This window comes from Equus caballus, chromosome 18 (genome assembly GCF_041296265.1).
Source record: "Equus caballus isolate H_3958 breed thoroughbred chromosome 18, TB-T2T, whole genome shotgun sequence".
NCBI lineage: Eukaryota > Metazoa > Chordata > Mammalia > Perissodactyla > Equidae > Equus > Equus caballus.
Window position 1 is genome coordinate 27,840,535 of NC_091701.1, and position 20,163 is coordinate 27,860,697.

General features: G+C 35.6%; 1 protein-coding gene across 50 annotated transcripts in view; it reads right to left on the reverse strand.

The window, feature by feature from the left end:
• Positions 1-20,163, reverse strand: part of GTDC1 (glycosyltransferase like domain containing 1) — a 423,749-nt gene that overhangs the window by 227,295 nt on the left and 176,291 nt on the right. For 34 of the 50 annotated variants that reach the window (XR_011428195.1, XR_011428194.1, XR_011428196.1 and 31 more), the window contains 2 exons: positions 7,996-8,163; positions 4,806-4,979 (listed from right to left, as the gene is read on the reverse strand). Coding sequence is in view for 44 of the 50 variants with exons in the window: in XM_070240833.1 (XP_070096934.1) it covers positions 4,806-4,979; positions 7,996-8,163 (342 nt within the window). In the remaining 6 variants the exon portion in view is untranslated. Of the gene's footprint in view, positions 1-4,805; positions 4,980-7,995; positions 8,164-9,273; positions 9,391-16,399; positions 16,554-20,163 lie in introns of those variants that run through there. The other 16 variants (XR_011428191.1, XR_011428192.1, XM_070240810.1 and 13 more) reach the window with 2 other exon arrangements.

Below are 20,163 nucleotides of genomic sequence, written 5' to 3' on the forward strand. Positions count from 1 at the left end.
CCTTCAGTACCAAAGGAGGCAGTATATATACCCAGCAGCAAAGGGAGACTTGGTCCATGAAAAGCCTCAATTAGGAAAATCTAAGAAAGAGAGCTTACCGAAATGTTCCCTGGTCTCCTACACTTACAGATATTACAACTGCATGAGAAAGGGTTTAGATGTTTATTATCTTCCTTTAGGTGACTATGGCTCATGTACATCCTTGAGAGAGGCATGATGTTTACCTTCATTTGCTGTCATTTATAATTTCTGCCAAAAGTAGGTTATGCATTTCCCTATATTCTTAAACAGAATTTACCAGCTACCATTTAATCTCTCTTAATAAATCACAGTCATCCTTTTGATGTACAAGCTGTACAATCATGGAGAAATGTCTGCAGGGGTTCTTCAATGTGCAGAGTTGCCTGCCCTACCATAGAATGGCTCCAGGCTGCTATGCTTTTTCACTTCTCATATATTTTTTTAATAGTTTATCTCTCTCCTCCCTTGTTGTCAAGCTGCCAGTCAGCTGTCACGTTTTACTGCTGTCAGTGAGCCTGCCTTTATCGCACCCCCAATTTGATGCTGCTAATCTGCTGTCAGCTGAAAAATCAGATAATCAAGACCTCTGAAACTGCATTTACAATAAGTGATGGGCTGAGCAGTGGATGGAGATTTTGAGATATGAGTTCCAGTTCCTGCTCGGTCTATATCTAGCTGTGTGATTACCAGAAGACACAACTTCTCTGGGCCTTGATGTCTTCATCCATAAAAAGAGGAGCTGAGTCTATGTGTATGTGTGTGAGAGAGAGAGACAGAGACAGAGAGACAGATCGCATCCAGACTTGAATCTTAAGTTTTCCCTGGCTATCAGAAAGAATATATAAAATTGTTAAATTAAATTCAAGGATACATTTTAGTCATCACTTATTTAACCTCATTCCTCTGAATTTACTACTGACCCTCTCCTTAAAACTCTCTTCTCTTTGTTCCACAAGATAATTCTCTCATTGTTGACCTCCTGACTTTTTTACATTTTCTTCTCATTTCACTCCTGGGCTCTCCTTTCACCAGCCCCTTAAGTGTTAAGAGTGACAAAGACCAGTTCAAAGTTAAAGGTCAGGGTAATGATGAGAAACTAGCAACAAGCCTGAGAAGCAGCAACCTGTGTGTCCTGGAAGCCAACTGAAGAAAGTGTCATAGTGTGTCAAATGCTGCTGCTATGTTAAGTAAGATGAGGACTGAGAATTGACCACAGGATTTAGAGGCATGGAAGTCATCAGTGACCTTGATAAAAACAGTTTCAGTGGAGTGGCTTTAAAAGAGAACAGTAAGAATGAAATTGGAAAGAACAATTCTAAACAAATATTTCAAGAGGTTTTGCTATTGAGGGAAAGAAAGAAATGAGGCAGCAGCAGAAAGAAGTGGAATCAAGAGAGAATTTTTTTCAAAGATGTAAACAAATAGCACTTTTTGTGTGCCAACAAGAATGACCCAGAAGAGAGAAAAACTGATGATGCAGAACAGAGAAGGAAAAATTGCTAGAACAATAGTCCTTAGGTATGCGAGAAGAATGGGCTCTGGCAAAGAAGTGGAAACAGGGGCTTAGACAGAAGCAACGTTAGTTCATCCGAAGTAACAAGTGTGAAGGTGGAGAATATACGCTCAGAAGCACACAACCGGGCAGACGTGGTGGTGCCAGCGTATAGAAATTCTCTTCTGATTTCTTCTACTTTCTCAGTCATAATCTGAGAATGAAGACAGAATATTTGGTATTAGGTGCTTACAAAGAAAGGAAAATGCATGATTAGTTATCTAGAAGAGGGAAAATGTGGTATGCTTGCCATGCAGCTCAAAGGGTCCATCTGAATTTAGGTGTCATGAATTTAGAGTAGGCTAATAATATGGCTGGATGTTTTTCTCCTAATCAAATATGAAGGAAAAGGTGCAAAAGATTTGAGAGTATATGAATGAGAGTAAGTATGCTGACAGAACACGGAAGTTAAGCTGGAGAAAGAAGAAGGAAAGAAGACAAGAGAAGAATGAAAATGAAGAGTTGGCTCAATCAATGGATAGTTGGTTCTGGTAAGGCCAAAAGGCTGTTTGAGTCGGGGTGATAAAGAGAATAAGTAAACACACTTCTTTATACTAGGCTGTTCCTTTGCCAGAGTACCTCTCTATTTGTATGTGTTGATTAAGAGAGGGCAGAGAGGAAGACAGTCTTTTATATTTAGGTGGCAGTGAATGTGCTAGGTTACAAAACAATGGGAAGGGAAGAGTTAATAAGATGAATTAACATTTATTGGGGGGTCTAGTATGTTCCAGGCACTATGCTAGGCATTTGGTATGTATTATTCCATTTAGTCACTACATCATGCCTATGTGGTGACAAGATAAATATAATCATAATCTCTAAAGAACCTAAGCTCAGGGTCATTACACTTGCACAGGTCACAGAGCTAGCAAGTGGTGGTGAAGACTCAGGGTTTAAGAACTTTCTCATCCCAAAATGCTGAATACAATAGTAAAATATTTTCAAGCAATATTTTTTCCTGCTACTATTCTTCTGGTCTTTGAGAATGAGGCAGCAGAGAAGCGAAGAGAGCAATACCTAACAGTAGGTATCTCAAGCCAAATATTACTGAATTCCTAAGTGGCAGACATACTCTGAGCTTTAATAGTTATCAACTTTATAAACCCTCATATATTTTGCTGAAACATGGCTTTTCCCTTTCCCTGATTAATACCCATTATATTATATTATTATAGCACATTGTATTAATAATTTAATTATACCTTCTGCTTTGTTTTTACTTAAATTCATTTTTGCCATGACCAAATAATATTTGTATAGGGAGAAAGATATAAGCATTCAAATATTGTTTTTTTTAACCACTTGGGTTATTTTGCCTTTGGATTTACTAAATATTTTTCAACATCTCAACAAAATAATACTCTTTTAAGACTGCAGGCATTAGAATGATTGTCATTCATGCAAATAATCACTTACTTACACTATATGAGTTTGGGCTGGATAAAGCAAATTACCATTTGAAAATAATTCAAATAACACTCTGGGCTAAGACCTTGCTTATGAATGTTATCTTGGCCACAATATTTCTTAACCTTCTTCCATTTAGCTAGATTTATTTATGGTAATACAGTCCAAATTAATAAACTATTCAATTGCCACAGGTGTATTAAAATATATGATGTTGTAGGAACATATCAGAAACTAATGAATTTTAAAACATTATATATTTAGAATTCTATGGCAGTAATAATTAAGATGTGCTATAACCACCTATTCACCTTAAAGTTACTATTATATATTTTGACTATATATTATATGAAAAACTTAAAAACATGTAAAAAAAATAAGGATCATATTTTTAAAGTATGATCTAAAGTATAAGCTATGTTCTAGCTAATCACAGATCCAAAGTATAACAATTATATTTTTCAAAAGTTGAAATTCTCATCACACATAAGAAAACGTCATATACACAAATACATATTATATATACAAATATACATGAAAATCAATTGTGATTTTGGTTTCACTTAGCTTGATAGGTTTCAAAACTGCACATAAATCATTAAATGTTTCTGACAAATGACCTATAGTGGCAAGAAGCTTGGACAGTAAACAGAAAATTGATTCCAGAGTCATAGGATCTAAACTTTAATCCAGTCTATGACAATAATCAGCAGTGTGAGCGTGAGGAAGTCTTTGCTTCTCTGGGTCTCTGTTGTCTGAACTCCACAAAGTAAGGATAGGGCAAGGCAGTCTAACTTAAGTTTTATGACTCACTAACTTGATCTGGTATTAGGTAGATTTTTCTTCAAGAAATATTAACTAGTAAGACACTCAAATAAATCAGCATTAGGGGTGTGGATGAGGACTACTGTCCTGACAGTAATATCTGGGTGAACTCAGTAAGTCAAGAACATAGAGACTATCGCTGACCTCCTACATAGCATGTATGGACAATAAAGTGTTTCCTGCCTTCATTTCTAGGATGGGGAAGAGACAGCGGTCCCTGAACTCTTTTTAAGGACATAGTCAGTTACAAAACAGCAGCCTCCCCAGCTAGTATGAGTCCCACTGAAGTAAACTTTCTATTCACAATGGGGGAATAGTCCCGGTGGTAGTAAAAACAATTTTCTTAGGTTTAATCAAAAGTGAAAAGGAATTCTAGAATGTTCCCTTTGAGCCACATCATCCGTTACTAATTCGGAGTAGACCCAGCAACAAGGGTAGTAAAAAATGTCCTTAGTAACTGAGAAAGAGAAATGGCAATTAAGTGCATTCTCAGCCCAGCGTAGAAGATCTAACTCTTTACTAAGATAATACAAATGATAAAAAATGGAAGAAGGAAAAAATAGAAGAAAACAGCATGGGAAATGAAAGTAATCCAAGCAGTGAGATTTAACATTGATTTACTTAGAACAGTTACTATTATATATATAAACCAATGGGTATAAGCTGAATGCAAAGATTGAGAAATATGCTCAATAATGACTTCTGTAACAAAATGACAAATAAAGAAATAAAACAGTAAGTGTTAAAAGACAAAGCAGCTTGCTTTGGCAAACCAATAAATAAGAGAAAAGAAAGAACTCAGTATCAGAACTAACCATTCAGTGATAGGTTGGACATGTGATTTTTTAAAATCTGTAAATCACAGCAGGATGAAACAGAACTCAATTTTCTAATTAACCATACTTATGCTAAAAATTTAAAACTGGCAAGAACACTCATTTCTATACATTTGAGGAAGAATTCATGACAGAATATTGAAAACGGAGTCAAACATACTGACCTGCTCACATCAGGAAACCTGATGGGAAAGTAAACAACTTGGCACTTGGGTCTGATGATGCTTTCCAGATCCTTGGGCCTGTGATCAGGAATCAGCTTCACAAATTTTCCAATAGAAGTGAGAAATGACTCCATATTAAAAACCGAGTTGAATACCACTACATCAGTCACCAGGCTGTAAAGGGAAAGAATAAATTCAAATGATGAGCCCACATTAGCTCAGTTATTTTTTATGAGCCTAAGACCTCTATATTAATCAGAGTTTATACTGTACCTTGGGTTTGCAAAGGACTCTGCACTTCCGTCAGTATTTATCAAGACGCCTCTAACAGATAAGTTAGCTTCATTAGTATTATATCATGGGAAGTTACATTGTTGGCATCAGGGAGGAAAGGAATTAAATGACTTAATGGGATCCTATGAGGCTTCAAACCAAAGTATATTTTGCCACAATGTCAGGAACTTTCCAAACTGTATTATCAAAAGCAGTAAGCATAGTAGGACCTTTTTCTTTGTGGCCCAATTACCCACGTTGGGTTTCTATGTCAGTGATGTACATCAGTTTACACCACACTACTGAGAACAGAGCATCTGCCATACTTTTCACTATCTTCAAGGAAACTAATTCAAGTAAAGCTATTTCATACTAGAGCACACTTTCAAAATACATGGTTAAAACCTATTTCTTGTTTTAACTCTTGCTTCAAGAAACTGTCAGGTATTTTAAAGTTCTGGGACTATACAGGAAGGTTACACAAATAACTTATTCACTAATATATTATATTTGGAGTAGTCAGAGAAATAGAAGTAATTGGTGGAAATGGACCCAGAAAACCCTATCACTAGGTCTTATTGATCACGTAAAGGAATGTATTATAAAAGACTACAACACCATAGACCTTCAGAAGCAACAAAATAAATATAATGTTGGCTATTGCTTTTGATGAAAAGACAGTGTTCCTCTCCTTAGTATTTTTTAAAAATAAAAATAATCTAAAATACATAATTATAAGAAAATGTGAAAACAAAGTTTATGTGTCATAAACATGTCAGCAGTTTTCAGAATTGCCTATAACATTTTCTTGGAAACCAATGAATACAAATGATAACCATGGGTGAGCTGGGTAAAACCTGAATATGTAGTGTATTACCTTTATCAGTCAAAAAAACTGACAATAAAAATCGTTGTTTTGATTTTTTAAATGACCCTCCTCGCTTTAAGCAATGATTCAGTATCTCAGTGTCACTGGATCTCAATAAAATGCACACAAATGCTTTGATAAGAAGGTATACAAGATCAAATAGACAAAGCAGTTAATTTCGCCCCAAAAAATGATAGATCAAGAAAACTGAAAGAAGACACGTTAAGTCCATAAGACTGCAAAACACAAATAAGCAGAGCTTATAGAACAGGAATACCGTAGAAAATCCTCACTTTAGTTTAATTCACACTTACTGAGACAAAGTTTCTATTATTAATACATACCGGAATGAAAAACTAACAAAAGGAATGTTGATTTCCCACCCCCATGCCTCCCTCGCAAATTGCTTTTCCATACAAGTATTTTTTCTAGTTTCGATCTAGTGCAAATTTGGGGGTAGAGGTGATTACAACATGGGTAATACAAAAGAATGCCACAGAAATGCTGACACAACACCAAGCAATAAGGAAACCAGTATAATAATATACCAAAAGTTGAAGGATGTTTTACAGCTAGTCTGTTTTCACCATATGTCACATATTGTAATAGCGACCCACAGGTCATAATATATAGTTACGACATGTGTTCATAAGTCAAAGGGTTAGTGAAACCTCTATTTAAGGTGAGTGCTTATGTCAGTCATCTCTAAAGTCCTTAACTGCCACACGGTCAAGAAAGAAATCTGACAGTGCCAACAAAAGCAGAAGTCAGCAAGAAAACTAAAGAAACATTTGAGGAAGCAGGAGTCATACTTTTCAAAGAGAATCTGAACAGGACTGCTTTCTGACACTCTTATTTTTCCTCTGGACAACCGTGAACCATTTTTTTCTCACTAAGAAGCCAACCGATGATCAAGTCCACTTCTTTCTCTCCAAGATTGTCCATCAGTTTACCCTCTTGAGAAGAGCAATACTGAAAAATCATGCACAAGCTTTTATAGTCTCATTCCCTACGAGCAAAAATAATCTTTTATGAAAAACAGACAAGGGGTGGTAAGATAAAACTTTTTTTAGATATTTGCCCTCATAGGGCATGCAACTCAACAGCTTACATTCTTAAAAACCCAGTCTATGCTAAATTAAAGATCCAAGATAGTTTATAGAAATGTGCTTTTCCATGCATTTCCTCCCTGATATGAGTGGGTATAACTTCCATTAACTTTAAAGCCACCCATAAAGGGAAAAATAGACTTAATTTTTTTTCCTCAGTTATTTCTCCAGGGTAATAAACACACACTATCTGAGGGAAAGAATGATGCTAATTCAAGAAATCAAAAGAATATTACAAATGTTTTCCATATTGATAAAGCACAAAATGATTTTATTTTTGTTTTTAAAACATATTTCCCTTCTCCGTTTCAATATAAAATAAAGTATTTTAATTTTATTATGAAATTTTAAAACGGTTGCTTTTTTATGAGACGTTTGGCGTGAAGCAGTTCCACTCTAGTTTGATGGTACTGCTACTTCACAATTGAAGCAGCTTGTAAAAATGATGACAGGAAAACATTTACAAAATGCTCAAAACACAGAAGTATTACCACATAGCTGCTTTGCTATGTCAACTAAACTATGGAATATACTTGCTGGAGTTGGGAGTCTGTTTAGACACGTCACCAATCCCAACTGCTAATAACTATTTAACAAGGTGAGTAAAATGTACCCAATCACCGCCAAACCGACTCCATTTGGCTGTTGCAGTTATGTGAATAGGATCCAACAGAAAAGCCATTTCAGAGTTGTTATTAATTTCTTTCATTAACAAGCTTCAGGAGATAGCCTTTGTTGAAGTAACAATAGAGAAGGACCATCACCTCTGAAATGTCATGGTATTTTAAGACTTTGCAATTTCAGAAAACTCAACGAGGGGAAAAAATAACAACACTACCACCACCTAAAGATTCATTTTCCATAGTTTTCTCCTACAAACAACCATCTATAAAGAAACAGGTGGCAAAGGTCTACATATATTGATATAATCTATACCTACCATGAGAGAATTTGGTTGTATCCATATTGGAAATCCCTCTCCTGACATTTCTTGACCGGATACACCAATTGGTTCTCGTGGAAGTAGAGAATCTTTTTCAATTTCCCAAGGTCAGGCCGAAGGGCAGCCAATTCAGTCAGGTTAAGCACTGAGCTTGCAAAGAGGAGCCTAGGAAACAAGGAAATTAGGGTTTACTGTCCCAAGCATGCTTGAAGGGGTCATTCTTCACCCTCTGCTCCTTTTCCCTCAGCCCAGCCCAAGAAAAACATATCCCCTATAGGGACACATCAATAGTTAAGCCTTAATACCATGTAGCAGCATTCTAAGTTTTGATCTCTTAAAAAGCAGCTGCTAAGAACTATAAAAGCTGGGAATTGCATTGGTCTTCTCAGCTCAGTTACTGAGAGAAGCAAAATAAAAAAAAAAGCTGGATGGATTTTATTGAAAAAGGCAAGAAAAGCTCTATCTGAAGGACAAATGGAACAAAGATAAGGCTGACTGGGGAATACTCTGCTTGCCAGTTTCATTACACTTTACTTCTTTATGCAACCAACTACTGAAATTCAATATACGAGCAGGAATGGCACATGTTCATGTTATGACATAAACCCTTTTGATTTATGCAGTAGATTTATCTAGTGTGGTCTTTTTCTCCTGGCATGTTTTCTCACTGCCCCTCCCCTCTCCTTTTTTAACTATTCTGCAATATTTATTTTTTTTAATGTTTTCTTCTCCACTACTGGGCTGCTAATGGCACCAGATATACAATCTATAAAATCCCTTATATAAAACATAAATATAAAAAAAATGAAGAAAGGCTGATTCCTTCCCCTTGAGGGAAAAAAGGAAACTGAAAGCTTACTTAGCCATGTTTATAAATGAAACAATGTCTATTTATTCACTCATTCCACAAACATTTATTAAATGCCTACTTTTGCCAATGTCTAACCAGGAAGAACAGAAAAGATCAACAAGACAGCCCACCAGAATGAGTGCTGCCTGTAATAATGACATATACAAAATATTAGAGGAACAAACAGAATGGAGTAATAACTGCCTGAGACAACCTAGAAATGTTTCACTAACAAGGTACCTATCACTTACGGACACAAAGGAGGGACAAAATTACAGTCCCTGAGCAGCTGAGAACATTCAGTTGGCACAATTTTGATGGATGCCACCTTTATAACATAATGTAGAATCATTTGACCCTTACAGCTTTAATTCCCATTCTAAAAAATAAGGTTCAAGAAGGTTAAGAGTTTTTTCTAGACTCACACTGGTAGAAAGTGGCAAAACAGGGATTCCTGGTCTTCTACGCCTGAAGTGCTTTCCATTGAACTACGGAGATGAATTGCTTGTGGACCACTTACACTGCAAATGCTTTTTTCAGTACTTAAAAAATACAAAAGATAATCCTTGTTATTACCATGATTACAACTACTATAAATTCTCCCAGGCTGACAAGCCAAATGGCTAACTTCAGGTGTTTATATGATCTGCAGCACTAGCCTTTCATATAAGAAGAATGATTACATAATAAGTGAATCTATCATAAATAGGAATTCAAGTGTCTTCTTCACGGGCTAAAAAGGGTACATAAGACCAAAAAGCAGTGATCGCTCTTTAAACCCATACTGCTGTATTAATGTCATGGTTTATTGCTTTAAAGTAAAAAAATCTTACCAAGGAGATGCACTCATTTTTTAAATTGTCTATTTGTGCCCAACTAAAGCAAATAGAAAAATTATGGTCAGATAATGCCCCGTTTCGTCCAAAGATATTCCCACCACCATGAAGTATAAGCCTTTCTAAAACTAAGATAGAAAATTCTGAAATATGAAGATTTTGTTTATCTACAAATCTGATCCTTAGTAGAGAGAAAAACAAAATATTAATCTCAATCAATCACTATTCCTTTTAAAAGAAAATAGATGGCAACCTGTGGGTCTAGTTATTGAGTAATTCTCCTACTTCTCCCTCTATCCCCACCGTCAACATACTACTGCAAGCAATGACTCATTCTTACTCAGTAAGACCTGAGCAAGCTCTATGTTTTTCACACACAAGGCAGATAAATTCATTAAATGCAGCCCCACCATATTACTTACTAATTACAAACGAGAAAAATGGTACCTTTATAAGAGAGAAATGTGGCAGACATCAACTTACTCAAGTGATTAAACTTAATATGATCAATAAGGGACAAAGTGATATAATGTGTTTTCCACTGTGATACAATGAGAAAGGTACAAATCACCAATGTAGTATTTCTGCTAAAAAGTGCCTGAATTGAATTTGTTCATGAAAAAAAATCAGACAAATATTCTGCAAAATAACTAAGCTGGATCGTCAATGTCAGGGGCCAGCCCTGTGGTGTAGGGGTGGAGTTTGCACACTCTGTTTTGGTGAACGGTTCGATCCCGGGTGAGGACCTTCGAACCGCTTGTCAGGTTATGCTGTGGCAGGCGTCCCACAAATGGGGTAGAGGAGGATGGGATGGATGTTAGCTCAGGGCCAATCTTCCTCAGCAAAAAACTTAGATTAAAGGAAAATGAAGAGACCCCAAAACGAAATACAATGTGTAATCCTTGATTTGATACTGGATAGGGGAAAAATGGCTTTAAAGGACATTATAAAGACAACAGGGAAACTCTGAATATGGACTGAATACAAGATTGTAAATTTTTATCAATCCTAAATTTTTTAAGTGTAATAATTTTATTCTAGTACTTAGGAAAATATCCTTAGTCTTAAGAGATACAGGTTGAATTATTTACGTGTAAAGTCTCATGATGTCTACAACTAATTCTTAAATGTGTCAGTCAAAAGGCTAATGACAATAAATATTCATATGTATACAATTATATAGAAAGAAATAAAAAATGCAAAATGTTAACAATTGATTAATGTAACTGAAAGGTATATTGTAACTCATTGATCTAGTCTTGCAAATTGTGTTGTTATACATTTATAAAACTACAAATTTGGGGGACTATTCATTAGATGGCAGTAAGTAGAAGGGAAAACAATGCTACATATCATAAACAATAAACCTATCATATATGCATTTCTAGTCATAATCCAATTGCTAATTTCCTACATAAGAATTATTCTCAGGGTGGGCCATCTGTGGCAAACGTTCAAGCAAGGGGAGCCCTTCACTCTACTCCTACCACACACCTCCTCTCCTTAGCCTACGTACCAGCTGATTCGTAATCAAGGGATCCAAATCTAAAGTTGAGCCTTCCAAATAAAACCTCCCAAATGAAAGAATGAAATACATTCAGAAGTGAAATGGCAATGATTTTCATATTATTAACCATTTAGGACTGCCCACACCAACAGTTCCTTCAGTTTGTTCAACCATTAACAGGAAATCCATTTTATTTTTATAACTAACATTGAAATAGCCCTCACTACTTCTAAATTGTGGAAAGTATCTCCATCGTTAGTAAAACATTTCTCTTTGCTTTCCAATTTGTAATATGGTAGTTAAATTAGACAATAAACAATTCCTCAAATATTTAGCTCAAGGACACCCAAAAAGAAGTGACGAATATGCTTACAAAAGGAAATCAGGTACAATTCATAGGCAATTTTTATTTTGCCCTCTTCCATCAATTAAAAAAAAAATTTTAATAATACAATGAATGACATCACTCAATCAGCATCTAATCCCTAGGCTCCGGATGTTCATCATGCCTCAGGTGTTATTTAAGCAATAAATCCTAACAAGGTGAGCTTTATCATCCCACACTGCGGCTCTGGCAGGAAAGGGCACAAGGTGATAGCAAAAACCACTAGGAACAAGATAATTCCTGACAGCTGCTGCTTGAGCGCAAGTTAAATTGAACAGTTTATCTCAGCATGAAGATGTTATAAGGTTTTATGTTTAATATTTTTAAATTAACATAAAACTCAGAGAAAGCAGTTGGGCAATCTTTCACAAACATGACATACTACAATCACTGTATAAGCTGGATTAGTACTTATTACCATGCTACTACAGAATTAAGCTGTTTTTAGACCACCAAAGAGCTTTAAATTGCAACTTTTGTCTCTGTAAGAGAAACCTATATTTAAAATGTCTGCTAAATTCAAATTAATGGCTACATCATTAGCTTACTATCTCACCAAAAATATAAGTAAGCTGCTATTATAATCGTCTAACCAAAACGGCTCTGTGCTGCAAGCACATTAACACCATCCTAGGTATCCAGGATTGTATCGCCACACATTTCCACTGTTTTCAATGCACATTACATCTACAATCTGAGTCATACGTGCCTAAGGAATCCAAAATAATTCAACACAATGAAATTCAAGGTTAGAGATTTTATTCTTTTCCGGCTCAGTTTGAAAAAACCAGTTGTTGCTCTTTTACCCTAGGCTCTTAATATATAAAAAGAGATGCTGAAACATACCTAAGCACTATAGGACTGCAACCTTTATGATCAGAATGCATATTTTTATATTTTAAATGGGATGGAAGGGAGGTAAAATGAGAAACAGAAGACAGGCATTCAATATCCCAACCACCATCACAAACAATCTAGTAATAATTTTTCATGGCCTAGGTCATCTCACTCCTGCCCTATGAAATCTTTTCAACCATCCCCCCATACAATTTATCACATAATGGTCATATAGTATACAATTTAACACAGACACCAGTTTGGGTTGTGTTACTGATAATTAAATAATTCCTCACAGGGCTTCAGTAGGCCTTTGACAAAAGAGTAAATTGCATTCTTTCACCTCTGTCACTTTGCTCAATAACTAAACTCCTTGTCTAGATTCATGTTGCTCAGTCTCATTACCAAAGTCTTTGTTATTTTGTTATCTACCTCGAGTTCTTCCTTGTTATCTACTCTCCAGGATTCTAGATCTTATACTTTCTGTGATAGAGTATTTTCTGTGATGATGGAAATGTTACAGAACATTTACAGATGCTACAGAATGTTACAGATGTTACAGAACAGTACAGAATCTGTACTGTCCAACACAGTAATTACTAGTTACATATGGCTATTGAACACTTGAAATGTAGCTAGTGCAACTGAGGAATTAATTTTAAATTTAATTTGATTTGATTGATTTAAGTTTAAATTAAATACCCATACAGTAATGCCTACTATATGGGAAAAAACAGCTCTGGATGGACCAGCTTCCCTTAACCCAACACTCCACCCACGGTACCTAAATGCAATTCCTTACTTACTTGATTTTCTTATACAGACTCTTGAGCTGCTTGTAGTAACCTAATTTCTAAGTACCTCCTGACTAGCTGAATTTCACCCATCAGGCTATTGAATTCTGGAATGGAGCTATTTTTTTTTTCCTTCTGATAATTAGAAAACCTATGTTCATTACAAAAATGTTTTAAATACAAAAAATAGAAATTAAGGGAATATCACCCACAACCACCCCAAAAAGAGATAGCCACTATTGCATTCCAGTGCTCATTTACTAAGTATATGTTGAGTGTCTATTATTTGCAAGGTACTAGGCTAAATGATGGACATAAAATGGAAAATAAAGTAGCTGAGGCAAGAAGAAAATTGGCAGGTTAAGGAACTGAACGGAGACCAAGGAGGCTGGAGCAACTCCTTCAATGAGAAAGTAGCCAGAGAAGAGGCTGAGAAAGTCTATGGGCTTTTGTAAGACATGAAAAGAATTTGGGTTTCATGGTAACAGCAATGGAAAGAGACTGAAGGATTTTAAGTAGGGAAATGACAAAATTATATATGCATAGTGGGTATATTTACTTTCATTCTTTTCACTTTGTAACATGTATATATTATTATATAGTTTTCTTTGTCTGATTTTAACACAACACTTAACATGTTGTTTTACTACAGTAAAAATTATTTCTAGGGGCCAGCCTGGTGGCGTAAGTGGTTAAGCTCACACGTTCCACTTTGGGGGCCAAGGGTTCGCAGGTTTGGACCCCTGGCACGGACATAGCACTGGTCATCCAGCCACACGGTAGCAGCATCCCACATAAAAAAAAATAGAGGAAGATTGGCAACAGATGTTAGCCCAGGGCCAATCTTCCCTACACACAAAAAAATTATTTCTAAAACATACGATCAAAATATCTCCAACCAGGGCTTGATTTTTATATTCATATATCTAAAGTTTTAAAACTTTCTTTGTATAATCCCTTATGTTTATATTACACTTGTTTATGTATTTCATGAAATTTTTTTATTACTTCTTAATATTAGAAAACTTTAACTACCATATGGAAAACAGACTGGAAGGAATCATTCTGGAAGAAGGGAGAACAGCAAAGAGAAGAGAAAAGAAGTGACAGTGGCTTGGACTAAGATAACAGTGCTAGAGTTGATGAGAAGTGGCGTCACTGAGTTTGCTGATAGCTCTGTCAAGGTTTGCCGATGAACTGGATATGAGAAGTGAAAGAGAAGAGTGTTATCGTTTCCCTCACTTTATCACTTCTAAAGTGCACTGACAGTGTTTCAGTATACCAGGAGCTCAAGAATACACACACACATAAATACTACTAAACATTTCAAAAGTCTTTGGCTTAAATACATCTTTTTTAATTTGTAAAATCTACGAAGAAAGATAACTGACTTCTAATATTCATTAATCAGTGACATACAAAATCCATTTTAACAAAATATGCTTTGGTTGTCAGCTACTTCATCTTAATTAGAACATTTCTACTGCATATTTAAATGCTATGGATTTTCAAAAACCTTCAAGAACATGTGTAACAAAATGTTTCCACTTGCTAAAACAATAAAAAATACAAGATGGAAGTCTTATCTGAAGGAAAAGGAAACGTAGTCATTTAATTTCCTAGGTTCTTGTGCTGGGTAATTTACAGGCTGTTAAATAGAGTATCCAGTTTCCCAAAAGCTGTCCCATGGTGTAGCATCAATTAATCAGGCAGTTTTGCTTTTTTCCACCATGTAATGTTCCTTTCCTATGCTGATCACGACAGGCAAGAAAGCGTGACGTAAAGAACACTTGCTAGAAGGTTGGTAATAGAGGTCTGTAGGTAGGATCTGCCCCTGAGCACTATCTCCAACTGGTTTTTTAGCCTCTATCCACTCTGCAGTCATCAGCGCTCTGCCCTGCCTTCTGGATGCCTCAGGAGACAAATTAAATAATACCTGTTGAGCTTTGTTAGCTAAAGGTGTCACTTAAGTTCAGGTGTCTCTTAAATTGCCCCAGCAACCTCTCGAGTCTTTTAATTCTTGGTATCTGGCATAGTGCCTAATCCATAAAAGGCACTTAGTAATTACGTTTGTAACAAGAAAGGAAGAAACAGAAAGGGAGGATGAGCCTACTATAGAAAAAAAATATATAAATAAACTGAAATTTTTACTGCATACACAAATATTTTTTATGTTATTTTTGGGACTACAATCCATTATTAAGAGTATTCTTCTAAGACATACGGTAATATGAACCACTCAGAACACTTCTAGATGTATCTGTTTCAGACAGTCTATCAATAAGTCAACAAATCAAAATATTGTCAAGTCTCCCGCTTTGACCAACTAAGAAGTACAAGATATCACCCCTGTTCCAAAAGAGCTCACAACAAAATTGGTAAAACAAGCCTTAAATACAGGAAACATTAAGTAACAAAAAAAAAGGTAAGTAACAACTCTGTCCTACACAAGAAATGTCAGAAAGCAGTGTGAGACTGTGAATGGAGAGACACTAAGTGCTATATGGTTCAAAAGAAGAAGAGATAATTAAGAGCAGCGGAAAACCAGGAAGATTCAAGGTTATTGGGGGGTGGCAGGGGAGGCCTAGGTTATCTTCATATACTTTATTTCTTCTTCTTATCCTTAATTAACTGATTCGTGAATGCTCACTGGCTAAGAAAAACAGTAGTAAAATGAGAAGACAGGAATCACATAAGGTAGCACCATTCATCATCACTCTCAAAATAAGGTAAGTTGCTCTATACATATTCAAATACAGAAGAGGTAAAACCATAGCCCTCCATCATCACTTTTTGAAAGAGAAATCCTTATATTCTCCATAATATTCTAATGTTAATAATATTCTAAAAGAATAGAGAACCACGCATTATGCAAGGTTTTTTATATATGTCATCTCATTTAATCATCACCCTAAGCGATATGTCTTATTATCCCCATTTAACTGATTAAGAAATTAAAGCACAGGAGGTTTGGTTAAATTCAAAGACAACAGCAGTTACTAAGAGGCAGAGATGAGTTTCAAATTCAAGATGATCTGGACCCAAGTCTCCTTTTTCAGTTATTTCAGAGTGATTTTGAATCATCTAAGATTAGAATGTGATTCAACATTTTCTTGTTAACTGCACTTCTTATTATAGTCTATATTTGAGAAATAAAAGAATATAAATGGTATAAAGAAGAACTGCACTAACCTGAATAGTCTTATTTCATCCCTTCATTCATCACATATTTCCTTAGTGATGACACTGGTAGACAAATTGTGGGAAGGTAATGACCATCAATGAAGGATCTCCTGCAGAGATGTAATCTAGGCAGCATCCTAAATAACATGAAGGAGTCAGCCTACTGAAATAACAAGGAGTGGTCAGGGCAGTGGGATACAGAGAAGTGGCTGATATCAAGAACAATGAAGGAAACAGAAATGTTTGGCTTGGTTATTGGGAGGAAGAGAACTTAGTGACTCAAAGGTTTCTAACTTGCATAATCAAATAGGTAGTGGTAACTCCTTAATACAAGAGGAGAAAACAAATCAGGGATTGGGGAAGAGGAGAAATAAAGGGATAGATTTTAGCAATGTTAAATACAAATGGAGTGCCCAGTAGGTAACTAAAGATAACAGATAATAGACTATTGAAAAAAAATTGCATTGGAGATTTAGTTAAACTAAGGGGCCTGGTCACCAAACGTGTCAGTTAAAAATATGGGTTCTGCTTTGTTATATAATTTTACATATCTGTTCTACATGTTCTCCAATATTTCATATGTTATCTTGTTTTCTCTCATTAAAGCATATATTCCTTGATGAGATAAATTAGATCTGGTGTTCTTTTCTTTAGTATCCTATAGTTTCCTTAACATGGCAGATACCACTCTGGATTTTAAGTTTTCTTAGTCCAGGCCTTACATCTTCCTTGTTCACTGTTCTATCCCAGGTGCTCAATAAATGTTCAAATAAGTGAATGAATAAGTCATTCATTCTCTCAATGACACTGAGAAAATAAAACTGTTGATTCTCTGTTTATAGTAAAGTGTTCGATATATTTATGCCTACAAATTAAAACACAAGCTGGGAAGCATTTCGTGCCCCCAAAAGAAAGCATTTATCTTCTTATTTGAGCACCCAACACAATTCTAGAAAGTGTTATTTGATGTCATTTTTGATCGAGCCCATTACTTTTCCTTAGGGTCCCTAATAATATGTCAGGCACTGTTCTCTGCTTCACCATCCTAATATATCTAGTACTCAAGATATGATCCAAAGAAAAGGAACTCCTGGGGAAAGGTAGGTGTCAACCTGGTACAAAGATCAGGAATGTACAATACCATGATAATAATTTCTGTCATCTTCAGGGATTCATGATCATCAGCCTTGAAGAAGTGATTCAATTAACATGCAAAACACATCTAACTTGCTGAGTGTGCTGGGAACACTTCATATGGTGTTTTATCTCCATAAACTAATATAATTAGTGTGTGAAATATTTATAATTCACCTCATGATTAATCTATCGTGGAAGACTATTCCTTAACAGCAGCATATCATTTTACATTGGAACGTTCTTTGCCCTTTAGTTCATGCCACTCATGAGTCCCTGGAGTTCATTTCTAAATATTACAAAGTTGGAAGATCGGAGACCCAAGGTAATAAATATAACTCCTATCATTACTTCAACCCAACTCTACTAGTGTTGTCTAAGATTATATACACTTAAGAACACACTGACCAGTCAAGTGAGAAGACTATTGCTCAAATAGATACAGGAAGCTCAGTTCAAGCACAAGCTTGAGAAACAAACCATACAGGCAAGCACAGAGTGCTTTTTAGATATTATCATCATGTAGGCTTGAATATTATGACACACGAATAGTTGAAACAATCATAACAACAACAGTAATAACAATAATATCTGCGTACTGGTATATCAACTAAACTATTCCTGACAACCACAGAGAGAAAGGTATTTTGTGCCCAAATAATGAATAAGCTAACAAGGAAAAACATGGTAACTTGCTATTTTTACTGAGTCACATCTACTGCTAAAATTAACAAGCACAAAATAAAACACCTCCCAAATATTCAGTCTTTCTATAATCAGTCCTAAGATCTAAATTTTTTGGTGCCTATGAGTATTTGTTTTAAATTTGCGTCCCAGAATCCTGTATTCTGTTGACTTGTTCTATCATTTGACTTGTGATATTTTGTTGTTATGCTGCTCATAGAGATTATTCCTGTGTTTTGATTATTTCTCCTATGTTTGTTTTGGCAAGTCCAAGACAGTTCTTTGAAATCTTCCCTGGATTTGGTGCTTAATGTGCCATTTGGAGAAATACCTCCCCACAAATAATTTATTTAGTATCCCCATGTTTTGCTACCTTATATATTACTTTGATTATAAGAGTATCACTAGATAATTAATTACAAAAGTCAAAGCCAGAAGAGCATACTGTATACAGTAGGCACTCGAAAAGTGTTTGGGAGAGTGAAATGTCAAATAATGTAGTGCACCTGCAATAGAAAAAGAATTTGAAGGTGTGAGTCCCAGGACTGTGTCCTGGTCTTTTATACTTTTATTTTAAAGATAAGACTTTTTATAAAAGCATTGATTTGCTAATCCTGTGTTTCTTTCTCACCAAGCCAACAATATGAAAATTCTAAGATTATGTTTCCCTGTCTATATCATAGCGAGGGAAACATTTGAAAGCTGTCTTTTTAAATATCAAGACTTCCTATTTTAATAGCATAAAATGAAAATGAAAACATCTTCTACATGGTTAAGTTTCACAAGTAAAAAACAATTTTAATATGCTTCCCTTGATCACAATTTAAATAACTGCCCTCTTTTTTTTTTTTCTTAAGTAACTAATATATACATGGGTACAGGGGAAAAGGTGAAAAGTAGAAAACACTATATAAAGAATATTGTTAAGATTATCTACAAATGAAGTATTGAGGTCATTCAATACAACCTACGTTACATGGGAACTTTCTTAGACGCAGTCTCACCTACCATACTACACTATATGTGGAACTCATCAAATACTACAAGTAGAAGGAACTTAAAATGTCCTAGGCCACACTTTCTTACCAGATGACTGAGGAGCACAAAGTGAAGTCAGCTGCCCAGGGTTAGCCAGTTAGAGGCAAAGCTGAGACCAGTATAAGTCAATAATAGAAAGGAAGTCACAGGTGTTGCTTGTGAGCCTGCCTCCTAATTCCAATAGTGGGAGCAGCGTCAAGTTCAACTTTGACATGAAAATAGTCTCCATTTAGGTGGGTAAAAAGCCCATTCACTGAGGGGAAGAAAAAAAGCAGGAAACCTTTTTTGACCATATTTTGCCCTTTCTCTCCACATAATATAGACAAAAATACTTAAACATGGGTATAAATATGCACCAAAGACTCACTACAGATATCGACCTGAGTCTCATCGTGATTTGACTTTTCCATTGCCTACATCTCAGGGTCACATGCCATAGGTCACATAAAAGCCATCCAAAGCCTCTCTCTGCCATGTAAGACACATACACATAAGCCACAACATGAAGCATCCCTTCTGAGTTAGTCCTTTCCTTTCCTCTACTTGTAAGTAACAGTGGTCTGGGAACGTCAGGAAATACACAGAATGCCATGAGAGAAGCAAGCAGGGAATCTCAGACTTGGCTCAGAGAAGCCAGAAAGTCTTTAAAGGAGAAAACGCTTGAGAAGAACATCAAAAGATGAGAATTTCCAGTTCAACATGTGTTAAGGGAAGGAATTGGAAAGGGAGGAGAATCTGAGTTTCTACTAATACTGTAGAGGAAAAGCAAATAGCTAGGACCGTAAATATCCACATTCTGTTCAATTAAGCAGATATTCAGCATATTTTATACGTCTCGGATATATATATATATATTTATATATAGTAGAAAAGGGATAAAAAGATAAGATAGACTTGACTCTTGCTCTTCATCTTTG